The 12006-nt window shown below is 41.1% G+C and overlaps 1 protein-coding gene across 2 annotated transcripts; it reads left to right on the top strand.

Annotated features, from left to right (window-relative positions):
* Positions 1 to 700: 700 nt before the first annotated feature.
* LOC129240971 (protein hairy) lies at positions 701 to 5187 on the top strand. 2 transcript variants are annotated; one of them, XM_054877068.1, is made up of 3 exons: positions 701 to 1392; positions 3070 to 3165; positions 3349 to 5187. In XM_054877068.1, the coding sequence occupies exons 1-3, from the start codon at positions 1294 to 1296 to the stop codon at positions 4198 to 4200; spliced, it is 1047 nt and encodes a 348-aa protein (XP_054733043.1). In that variant the 5' UTR covers positions 701 to 1293; the 3' UTR covers positions 4201 to 5187. The 2 variants fall into 2 exon arrangements, with proteins under 2 accessions (XP_054733043.1, XP_054733044.1); XM_054877069.1 differs by lacking the exon at positions 701 to 1392 and adding an exon at positions 1437 to 2993.
* The last annotated feature ends 6819 nt before the right edge of the window (positions 5188 to 12006 follow it).

Below are 12006 nucleotides of genomic sequence, written 5' to 3'. Positions count from 1 at the left end.
TGATGTTCGCTTTGTATGTCAAAGGTTTGTGGTACAGCGCGTGCCCAGAATTTCCACCAACGTTTTACGTATATCGCACACGACAGCGTAGCCAAACCCTAAAAGGCGTTTATTAGTTGCTACAAGACTCAGTCACGTTAACTGGGCTATGAATCACCCAAAAAAAAAAACACAAGTACAAAACTAACACCAGCAAAGCCAAATAAAGAGAGTGCTGCAGATCACAATGCGAATTATCAAATGTACGCTACACTCAATTCTGCCCACTACAAACTCTTTGGCCGAGTGACTGCCTACTACAACGCTCTCTGACACGGCAGTACGATACTCAGACAGCAATTGGCGAACTACAAGCATCAGAACCTCCAACAAATGCACTCAGCCACGTCATAATGTCCCCTTCATGTTGGTAAACTTCGCTCACCCACTCAGCGTTGGCATGCAAAGCCAGCGTCAGCCAGACAGACACACGTACCGTTCAGTTGGTCGATCGTATATTTTGGTCGTGTGGCTGCGCCTGCCTTAGCACCTCCGTCGTGCGGTCGTGCCTCGCCTCTGCTTCCTCTACTACTTCGTCCGTACCTTACCTGTATGCAATACATCGCCTCCGCCTTCGTCTCTGAAACAACCGCATCATCACGGCGATGTACAGTGATTTAGCCAACTAACCTGTCGATCAAGCGTCAGTCGTTCACTGAGTGCCAAACAATAAACAACAACTACATTTACCACTACTGCCACAGCCGTAGCTGTGGTTGTAAACAGTTCCTAAAAATTCCGTAACACAGATACGAAACACTCAAATAGAACCCAACTGCAAAGTCAAAATACCCAGCAACTGAATCAAAGCGCGAAGGCAGTAGGCAGTAGGCAGCAAGCAATCTAAACAGCAGAGATAGAGGTAGCAATCGAGTCTGGGCCGAACGACCAGTTGACGAGTCTTTTAATCGCACTGCGGCTAGAACATTGAATTCATTCGCTGAACGAGCGTCGAAGTGTGTAGAATACTCGGTCGCAAACGAATCTGTCTGGCAAAAGCAGAAAGAGATTTACGTTAAGTGAACAGAAAAAATTCAAACGGCAATACGTGTTGAATGAAAGTGAATTGAACCGAAGACTAATTGAATAGCGACAAAGTGTTGAAAAAGACAAAGAGTAATCAAGTTAAAAGCAAGAATATAAAAAGTGAATAATAAATAAAATTTTGAGGTGCCAAACTATCTAAGAATATAAAAATTGAAAAAATTAAAAATATCGTGACACCTTCATTGGATTTGTGATTTGTTTACTAAAATGGTAACAGGAGTTGCTGGCGCAAATATGGCAGCCAACGTGATTGGAGCACCGGTAACTACGCTCAAAGATGCGCCACCAGTCAAAAGTGATCGTCGGGTAAGCTTTCTTTAACACTACCAAAAAAATAAAAATCATCATATATAATTTCAAAAACAAAAACTTCGCAAAACATTGTCTCTTGCGCTGCTTACTCCCACCTGCCACTGGCCAATGGGTAGCTGGTCCGTGTTTGCCATTTCAGGCAAACGATGCTTCAACAGCATTATTTACCTCCACTCACGCACTTCACACTGCACGCTCCTATAGAATTGCCCACTCAGTCTATCGCGCTAGTTTGCCCCAAATCCAAATCCGGCGCACAGCCTACAACTGTAACGTAGTGACTTAAACGGTGCGACGTATCTGTGATTTTTTACGATTTCATTCACAATCCGCTAGTTGGTGGTTGTTGTAGCCGTCTTTGTGACGACTGTTGGCGTGAGTTGTTGGCGCGCGTTGTTCCTAGTTTTGGGAAAGTCAACTTGTGACGCCCGTAAACTGACACTGAATATCACCTCCTATGTGCCGGTTAAGGCATCCACGCAAACACAGCCAATGATCCAAAGTTGGTCGTAGCGGAGGCCAACTGCCAACCGTTTTACCTACGCCAATATTGGCTGCAACATAATTGGAACATTTTGATGACTTCACTTCGACTGGCTGTGCCCGAACAGCCGATAGCTCGCCCGCTGCAAATATTGCTTTAATTTTAAATTCATTAACTTTTTTGGACTGTAGAACTATGTCGCTCTATTGACTGCACCAGACGACGAGGGCGTTTTGTCACGTTGCCTCGTATTTCCTAGTTGAGTCTCGTCTGCAAGGGTGGGGTAAATATTTGGTTAAATTTGCTAATTCAATTTAAAAACTAGCGCAGAGTATTACGCTTCCAAATGTATCCCCTTTCTCAAGCGACCTTGCAAGAAATATTGCCGTCTAGAAGTTTTCGCCAATTGCGTCGCTCAGCCACGGATGCCTACTAGTTAAGCAAAAAACTTAATGGCTTGAAATACCTGAACGTGTGCGTATTTTTAACCCATTCGTCGTTATTTTTGGTTATTTCTCGAATTGGTCAGTCTCACATATGGTGGTGCGGTACGCCATACAATTCGCTCGAAACTAAAAACACATTTGCCGCCGCTTTCATTAAGCGACTACAAATTTCTTTTCTTATTGTTGTTTTCGCACTTTTGGCATTTAATGGCACTTATCGCCACAGACCGGTCGTCAGATGCCGGGCAATGAGGGGCAGTTGGTGAAGATGGCGTTGGTGTTTGCGGTGGCGACGCGCCAATGCGCCGAGCATTTCATTGCGGACGTGCAGGCGGTTTATTTTTAGTCGCCAACACACTCATTTCACTTAAAATAACGCACGCGATTGTCGGCATCTTGCCGCCCCCCACCGCTCACTTGGCCAAGTGCCATAATTGCTGGTGTATCCAATTAAAGCGCGTACCGTGATCGGCGCGAGCGTACGCCGCTGCCAATAACTGAAACGACTCAGCGCTGCCACATTACAACCAAATATCAAAACTGGCGAGCATTCGTGGAGGTGGATTGGTGTAGAGGCGACGCTGAGGGTCATTCTCCGAGCGTCGCGTGTGGCAAATGAGCTGTGTTATACGTATCGATCTACTTTTGGCTTGATTTTACAAAGTGTGCGTTACACCTAAAGTAAAAATATGCAAGGGCTATACAACTAATCAATCCTTTATTGATTTTGCTATTTTACAGTCGAACAAGCCAATTATGGAAAAACGCCGGCGCGCTCGCATCAACAATTGCTTAAATGAGCTGAAAACGCTGATTCTGGACGCCACAAAAAAAGACGTAAGTATTCATAACTTCGCCTATGCTTATTTAATTTTTAACCTCATCACTGAACATTTCTTTCTAACGATATAACATTTCAAAATCTTTGAATTTTTCCTTATCATTTTCCCCCCTCAATCCAGTCTTATTACAAACACAATTAATTAGAAAATGTTCTCTGTTGGTTTTCTTTATCTATAGCCCGCGCGTCACTCTAAACTAGAAAAGGCTGACATTTTGGAGAAGACCGTGAAGCATTTGCAAGAACTGCAACGCCAGCAGGCTGCTATGCAGCAAGCCGCCGACCCCAAGGTCATCAACAAATTCAAGGCCGGATTTGCCGATTGCGCCAATGAGGTTAGTCGGTTCCCGGGTCTGGATCCTGCTGTCAAACGGCGTCTACTTCAACACCTCAGCAATTGCATAAATGGCGTTAAGTCCGAATTGCACCAGCATCAACGCCAATTGGCAGGCGCTCCAGCTCAAATGCTTCCGTCACCACCAAGCTCGCCCGAACAGGATCAGCAGCATCTCCAACAGCAACAGCATGTTGCTGCTGCTGCTGCCGCTGCAGCTACTACCGGCCACCCCTTTCTTTTGGGTGCTCAATTGCAACATAAAATGAATGGATATTTCCTGCCTAATGGACTCCAAGTGATCCCCACCAAACTTCCCAATGGTAGTATAGCACTAGTATTGCCACATCATCACCAACAGCAGGCGCAACAAATGCCAACGCACTTGCAGCAACAACAGTTGAGCGCTGCTCAAGGCTCCGCGCTGATGGTAATGCCCACCCGCACCGCCTCTACCAGCTCTGCCTCCTCACACAGCTCATCTGTCTATGAACGCACCCTTTGTTCACCAACAAACAGTGTAACGCACTACGCGCCTCCAAGCCCCGCTAACTCCTACGAAGCTATGGACTGCAAACCCTCAGTCATTCAACACGCTCCCACACTATCCCAACAACAGCAGAATCAACAACCGCTCTCGCTGGTTATCAAGAAGGACATCAAAGTGGAGGATGAACAGCCTTGGCGGCCATGGTGAAGGGGCTGCCACCGTGCGTACCCCAAAAGAACTGGAAACGCCCCTTTTCATAGAAACGAGGGCGGATGTGATGAATACCAAAGCATAAAAGCCGCTAATGACTGGCTTGGCGCGGCACGGCATTCGGCAGCAAATTACGATGGAAGCAGTTGAGCACATTGGAAAGTCAATTCCTGCTGTTTTTGCAAACGCTGACATCGGTTTAACGGTCTAGCGAAACGGCAGTCACGATTTAGACTCGGGCCCACTTGCCTTTGTGTAAATGGCGTTGAAGTTGAAAAGACGCCGTTGGCTAACCACACTCGCTGCGTCAGCCTCAGTCATCTCAATCGTCACAGCGACAGTTATTGTGTGTGACGCATGTACCCCGCCGACTGAGCACGCCGATATGCATCCAGAAATACCAGCAGCAACATGATAAAAGCACAAAACCATTGAACAACAGCACGTAAACAACTACTACCTCAGCAATACAGGGGCGAATCGCGATTAGATCCACCTCAGGGGTGCTTCATTTCAATAACTCAGCTATCTCATTGGAGTATTACAAGTAGAGTAACTAATATTGGTGAAACGTCAAAGTTTTTAGTCATTAATTATTTATAATTTCAAATGCAGAATGCAAATAGTTTACGGTTTGCAATTAACATTTCTTATTATTATAAGTTTCAATTTGATCACCTTTACAAATTTAATTTTGCACGTGTACAAATGCACAAGTGTACATACATAGGTATAAAACGATAAAATCTTAGAGGTCTTCCCAACTGGTAGAGTAATTTGTACTTGGCGAAGTGCGTTAGTGCATAAAAACATATACATGCACATATATTTACTTTTACAAAATATTCTACTTTTATTTTAAATATAAAATTAGATGTACTTATTTATCTAGTTTGTAAGGATTGCAAAATTTTAGAAAAAAGAAACAAAAGATAAAAATATTACCTGAGAAAGAATAAGAAGGAAAAAATTATAATAAAACCAAATTTTATTAACTGAAACTCAAACAATTTCTTTCATTTCAATCCAGTTTTCGAAAAAATTATATTATTACAATTGAATTCTCTATATCTTGCGGAACTTTTAAAAGTGCAAGAAATGCAAGGCACAACAACGAAGTGTGAGAAAACAAGTGCAACTCTGCTAACTGCTTTTTTTAAGGTTGCTACAATTCTGCGAAATGGATACTCTCATACTCTTTCATTAGGGCCTGCGACTACGCAAAATAAACTTGGCCCAACTCTGTCAGGGTTATATGCGCCACACTGCTACACCTTCTATTCCAAAAAAGTCGATCTTTTAACAAATAGAAACAACTGTTCAGTGAAAAAATTGTATTTTTCAATATATTTGCCTGCTGTTTCGATCTGCAGTTTTGCACGCTTTCCTAAAGTATCAAATAAAGTGAATACAACAAGTAGTGCAACGAAATATTTTGCTTTTTTCTTAGAAATTCACTCATAACTCTTCTCCGAGAATATGATTATTAAGGTCGTCTGTGAGCTCTTGTAATACGAATCTCTACCCAACTGCCTAGAGACTACTGCGCACTGCGGCCCTATTTTGCAAGGCCTACAGAGATGCCCTACATTTAAAGGGCATTTAGCACATTCTGAGGTTTATTGCTCCATAATTTAGAAGGATACACGGCAGTGCCACCAAGGTGGTGTAGCCCTGCCTGCCAAATGCAGGACATTTACAAAGAATATTGTCAGAATTTTCAGTGTCCATTTCACTGAATCGGCGGATGATGGACCAATTTTGTCTAAGTGGTATGTTAGGCTACAGTGGTCCGTAAAGTAACAAGTTACAGCTCTTAAGTATACTGTGCTGAGTAAAAGCAGCTTATCAGAAATGCCTCTGTCCGACGTTAGAAATTGTTTCGCTTCTCCCTGACCGATAGAATTTTGCCAGTGTTCAACGAATTTCTTCTCCTCCCACTTCCTGAAAAATTCGTAAATGGGGCTCTTTGTAAGTTCACAGAACAGTTAGGTCCAATTAGAGGCGTATTTGCACTTTTTTTGCTAGATGGTCCGCCATTTCATTTCCCTCATATCTATCGTATCCAGGAAACCAACCTAACTGTACTGTGTTAAAGTTCCCTAACATGTTAAGAAGGTTCAGGCAGTCATATAGCATTTTTTAAGTGATAACAGTTAATAGAAAGGCTTTCAAAGCTGCCTGACTATCTGAAAGTATGTAAAAGTGTACACCTCTTATTTTTCTACGGAGACATTCCCTCATACATATCTCAGTGGCATGTAATTCTGCCTGGAAAATTGTTGGATAAAATCCATTGGAATCGATTTTTGAATTTAGGCCCCTGACTCCCATCCCGCTCTACCATCTTCTAATTTCGAGCCATTAGTAAACCATATCTGGGAGCGTACGGGATAAACAATCAATGCCATATGGTGCGTTTCGGTAAAAGGTTTACCTAGTTTAGCACCGCAGTCGACCGAGACTATTTGTTTGGAATTCAACGGTGACGCAATAACTGAATTTATTTACTTATACACCCAAAAATTATACTCATTTTACAGTACGGCAATGTTCGACTAATATTCGAGTTCAAAAATGTTTCAATTAACTCAAAAGTTCGGTTTTTTTAGCAGATGGTGTAAATAATATTCATGACTGTGACTGTTCACAGCTCTCACTTTTTGTTGTATTGTAGTTTCTCTTGAATATCTTCTAGTCCTGATAATTATTGATTTTGAAGGATAAAAACAAATATAACTTCAGAATTTATATACGAGAGCTTGGTTCACATCCAAATCCAAAAGTTAAGGGGACCCGGTGGTCTACAAAGTTCGAAAAATCGATTTTTTGTTTTTTCGATATGTGGAAAGTATAGCATCTTAAGAATATACTGTGAAATTCTCATTCTCTTCTCGGACATTCCTAATATTATAGCTTCTACAGCCCATTAACTAGGTAGAGAGTGGTCCCCGCGCTCCTGCACCTCAAACTTTAAACTCATTTGTCTCGAAACGACTTTTTTCGGCCTGGTGTTGTCAAAAAAAAATATTACTCCGAATCGTCTGAAATTTTAATATGTTGTTCACAACATCAATGGCTATCGCCCATCCTAGAATCATATTATTATTTTAATTATTTCCTATTTTTTTATTAAAACACTGAAAAAACAAACTCGATTTTTAGAGTGTCAAATTCCAAACCGCGTCATTTTGTCAATTTTTTTTTATTCTCCTACGGGACATAGCTACAGTCATACTGATTAATAATTTTTTTCGTTTTCTGTTTCAGATACATAGAAAAGCCAAAATGCACACCACCGTCCAGGTCCAATTTTTCGGGAAGGTCAAGCGCCATTTTTTAAATTATTAAATTTTCGAGCTCTAGACCACCGCGACCCCTTAAAATTAGGCTGTTTTAAACTTCGAAATACATATTCGTACATACACGGATTGCTCATATTAACCCGACAAGTATTTTCGTTAGATGTCAACTTTAGTGGTATTTGATACGAAAGAGTTTTCTCAAACAACAGCAACAATTCTCAGCAACAATTCTCAATAAGCGGACTACAGTGCGCTCAACTTAAAAGTCACATTTCATGAAGATTTTTTAGATATCAATTTGGAAAATTGGTATTTGTCCATTTGATCTCAGAGAGAATTCTCCAATAGGCATGAAGCGAAAAAATCTTTTTTTATTTTAAGGTTTCAATTAATTTTCAATTTTATTTAGTATTTTCAAAAAATTATTAGACTAAAACAAAATTAATTATATAAAATAAAGTTAATTCACTTGTAAACATTTAAATGTTAGGAAAACTTCCAAGTTATTGAAAAAGTACATTTACTTCGCAACAACGCATAAAAAGATTAAAGGTAAATATACCTGTAGGATGCGTTCCAAACCAAATATCCGCCATTTTACAAGTATTTATATAAACTTTTCCAAATAAAAAGTTTTGTATATTAAATAAAATTGGAGGGGAAATTAAAAGTGCTACCAACGGATTGTTAATGATCTTTCCCATAATTCGCGACTTCAGCACACAATTTGGAGAGGTTTGAAAAAATCGTTAGTGGAAAGCTGAAAGTCAACTGGCGACCTAATGGCTTATCAAACGTTGGAGCTTATTTTTTTGAGGTTGCTGGGTACATACATATTATACATAATATGTACATATTAAATGCCATAATTTTTTCTGGCCGCCATCTACTGCTGACTTCTGGCACTGCAGCGCGCCATGAGCTATTATGTTCTTGGGTTTTTAATTAAAATGGCAAACAATTCATATAAATATAAATATTAATACATATATACACATGACTATAAATACTTATACACATACATACATACGAATATATACTTAGCTATAACAAATGTCAAAAACGCTCTACAATCCAAAATAAATTGAAACGAAACGAGGTCTGTGTGGCCGCATTGAAGCGTTCTTGCGAATTGCGATGCGCTGTTGCGAGCGGTGATCGGGGTCGTGGCCGGCGGTCACGCTGTGTCGCGTCGCTGTGCCTAGTCTAAGCCAAGTTCATTAACTGGCATTCCAAGCCAAAACGCAATTCGAGCACACGCGCGCCACCGCCGCCGCCTATGCCGTTGCCGTCGTCTCTAAAATACATATTTAACAAGATAATTAAATGTTTTAGCGCCGCGGCCAAGGCATGGCTGCAATTCACATCAGCAACGAAGTGTGAATATGAACGTTTAAAATTTAAATTACTATAAAAATTATGAAATTAATTCAAATCACGTTTAGATCACGTCGATTTACTTGGAAGCAGAAAACCGAATGTCGACGTTGCATGTAAAAACATTTACAAATGTATGCAGTTATAATACATGTATGTACATATACCCACAGTTACACACATATGAGTACAAGTGATAAAATTAAAAAAAATTTAATAATAATAATTGCATTCATATACCCAAAAATGTAATGCAGCGCCAACTCTAATATTTGAAAACTCTGTGAAAAAAAAAATGTATGAGTTGGTCCCAATAATGCGTTTTACGGTATTATCTGAGCGTGTAAAAGGTCTATTTTGTTATAATTTTAGTTAAATTACTTGTTAAGTTTATTTTTTATTTATGGCGCCACAACGAAGTTGCGTAAACTGTGTACCAACTTAACCGAATGTCAAATTTGGAGCTGAATGCAAACACAGGCCACAAACATTTATATTTATTTATTTATTCGCCTACAGAGGTACCTGGACAACCTGCTCTGATTTTAGCTAAGGCTGGACAATTGCAAAGGGAATGCTCAACTGTTTCTTCCTCTTCCTCATCTCTAGAACTTCTGCAATATTCATGGAAGAAAACTTCTATTCTCAAGAATTTCCTCCCAAATAGCCAAAGACCACTTATACAAGCCAAGACCTTCGAAATATCCTCTCCTGAGAAGCTAAGCAGTTCCTTTGTGTTTTTCTTGTTTATTTGCGGCCATAGTACCCTAGCTGATACGCATGTGTCAGGTCCATGCCCTATTGGCCTCTTGGATAATTTTATTCCTAATTATTAATTTGCTCGTGACCATAGGTAACCCAATGGTACTCCTATCACTGAGCAGTTGAACATAAGTACCTTTTCTGGCTGGCTCATCGGCTTTACAATTTCTCTCAATATCTCTGTGGCTCTGAACACGACACTAATATCATTTATGTACGTTAGAGCTGCCCGGCATTCCCAGCAAACTTGGATCTTAGTAGAGCCGCATTCATTGATTTGTAAAGGTATGCACATTTAAATATGTAGCGACTTCTTTCATAGCTAGAACTTCTGCCTGATAGACGCTACAGTAGTCTGGTAGTCGAACGCATAGTTCTAGTGATAATTCCTTCGAAAATACTCCATAGCCAACCTTATCGTCAAGCTTAGAACCATCGGTATAGAAATTTAATTCCCCCTTCTCCATGGCCTTGGTGTCTGCCACTCCCATTTTGACGGTATGCTCATCTTGAAGGGTCTGTCGAAGGTGAGTCTACGAATGCAATAGTCTATTTCTTGTTTGTGACTATTCAGAGCGTGTAAAATAGAGGCGTGGCCAAACCACCGTAGCGCCAAGGCGGGGGCCACGTATTTCCCTACGATATTTATATATATATTTATATAAAATTGGCGCGTACACCTTTTTTAGGTGTTTGGCCGAGCTCCTCCTCCTCCTATTGGTGGTGTGCGTCTTGATGTGGTTCGATATTTAGGGCAGGCAAATTGATTAGCAAAATCTGATGCATCTATGCATAATTAGATTTATGAATACAGCGCTTTTAAAATCATTGGATCAGAGAAATCTTTGGAGTTCCTACGAATAAACCCAATCATTGAAAAAGCTTTAGACATGATCTGGTTCACATGCTCAACAAAAGTTAGTTTCGCATCGCAAATCAGACCCAAATCTCTTATCTTGTTACTATTACTTTTTTTTAATATCCAGATTGTAACTGAAAGTATAAGGAGTAGAATATGACACAGCCAAAATTTTTGGGCATTTAGGTATAAATTATTCACTGTGCAGCACGTGTGAAAAATGTCAAGGCCAATTTGAAGATTGCTACAGTCAGTCACGATCGGATTCATAAAAACAAATTCACATCATCCACGAACATTAAACATTCCACTGTAAGAAAATGATTTGGTGAATCATTAATAAAAATGAGAAGCAAAAGTGGACCGCAGAGTGTCTCCTGGGGTATACCAGATCACGCTTTTATTATTACGGACGATATCACGGTACCCTCTTTGTAAAGAGGCGGAGAGTTTATTCATAAGAATGGTATGATCAACCTTGTCGAAGGCTTTTAAAATATCAGTGTAAATAACATCAAGTTGTGCTTGATCTTCAAATGTATTGATAATTTATTGCAAATTAACGTAAGATTAGTGCAGATAGGAGGATGGTTCCATGTGTAGAAGTCCACGCAAGTGGGGGAAAGTTACTGATCGCCATTCACTTGGGAGCGGCCAGGACGATTCTTCTACATATGGTTCAAGCAGCTCACAACGTCCGGGATTAGCCCACGTAACCTCTGGATAGCTTCCGAACACCCGTTCGGGAGTGGGCTAACGTGAGAAGGCGAAGCATCCCAGCATAGCTGGTTGTGAGCTGGGTTTGGGACCCGCCACTAAAAATCGTGCTTGGCGACTTCAACACCAGGGTGGGCAAGGAGGGAATTTTTGGTCCCTCAGTCGGAAAATTCAGCCTGCACAACGAAACATCCGGTAACGGATAGAGGCTGATCGACTTCGTCGGGACCCGAAACATGGTAGTTTGCAGCACCAGATTCCAGCGTAAAAAATCCACCAAGCTACCTGGCTGTCCCCTGATCGAAAAACGCGAAACCAGATCGATCATGTTGTGATAGATGGAAGACACGCTTCTAGTGTATTAGATGTACGTACGATCCGAGGACCAAACATCGACTCGGATCATTACCTTGTTGCAGCCAAACTGCGCACCCGCCTCTGTGCAGCAAAAAACGTACATCTACCTACGCAAAGAATGTTCGACATCGAAAAGCTGCAATCACAACAGACAGCCAGTTTGGATACAAACGCTCCGGCTTTGAAAGTATTCGATGCGGTACCAGCTGGTGGTAGTAGAGGAAGAGGAAGGCCTCCTCTGCGTTGGAAAGATCAGGTGGAGAAGGGCTTGGCTTCACTTGGTGTGTCCAATTGGCGCCGACTAGTACGAGAAAGAAACGACTGGCGCGCTTTGTTAAACTCGGCCAAAATCGCGTAAGCGGTTATCGCGCCAATTAAGAAGAAGGAGTGCAGATAGACTTTAGTAGCACAAAACCATGCTGGCAT

This window comes from Anastrepha obliqua, chromosome 3 (genome assembly GCF_027943255.1).
Source record: "Anastrepha obliqua isolate idAnaObli1 chromosome 3, idAnaObli1_1.0, whole genome shotgun sequence".
NCBI classification, from domain to species: domain Eukaryota; kingdom Metazoa; phylum Arthropoda; class Insecta; order Diptera; family Tephritidae; genus Anastrepha; species Anastrepha obliqua.
Note: the sequence above shows the minus strand (reverse complement) of the source record. Positions and strands in the feature narration are given on the sequence as shown.

Coding starts and splice junctions, on each gene's coding strand:
- LOC129240971 (XM_054877068.1), top strand. CDS start 1,294: ATGGTAACAGGAGTTGCTGGCGCAAATATGGCAGCCAACGTGATTGGA. Junction 1,393..3,069: donor CAGTCAAAAGTGATCGTCGG/GTAAGCTTTCTT, acceptor GCTATTTTACAG/TCGAACAAGCCAATTATGGA. Junction 3,166..3,348: donor TGGACGCCACAAAAAAAGAC/GTAAGTATTCAT, acceptor CTTTATCTATAG/CCCGCGCGTCACTCTAAACT.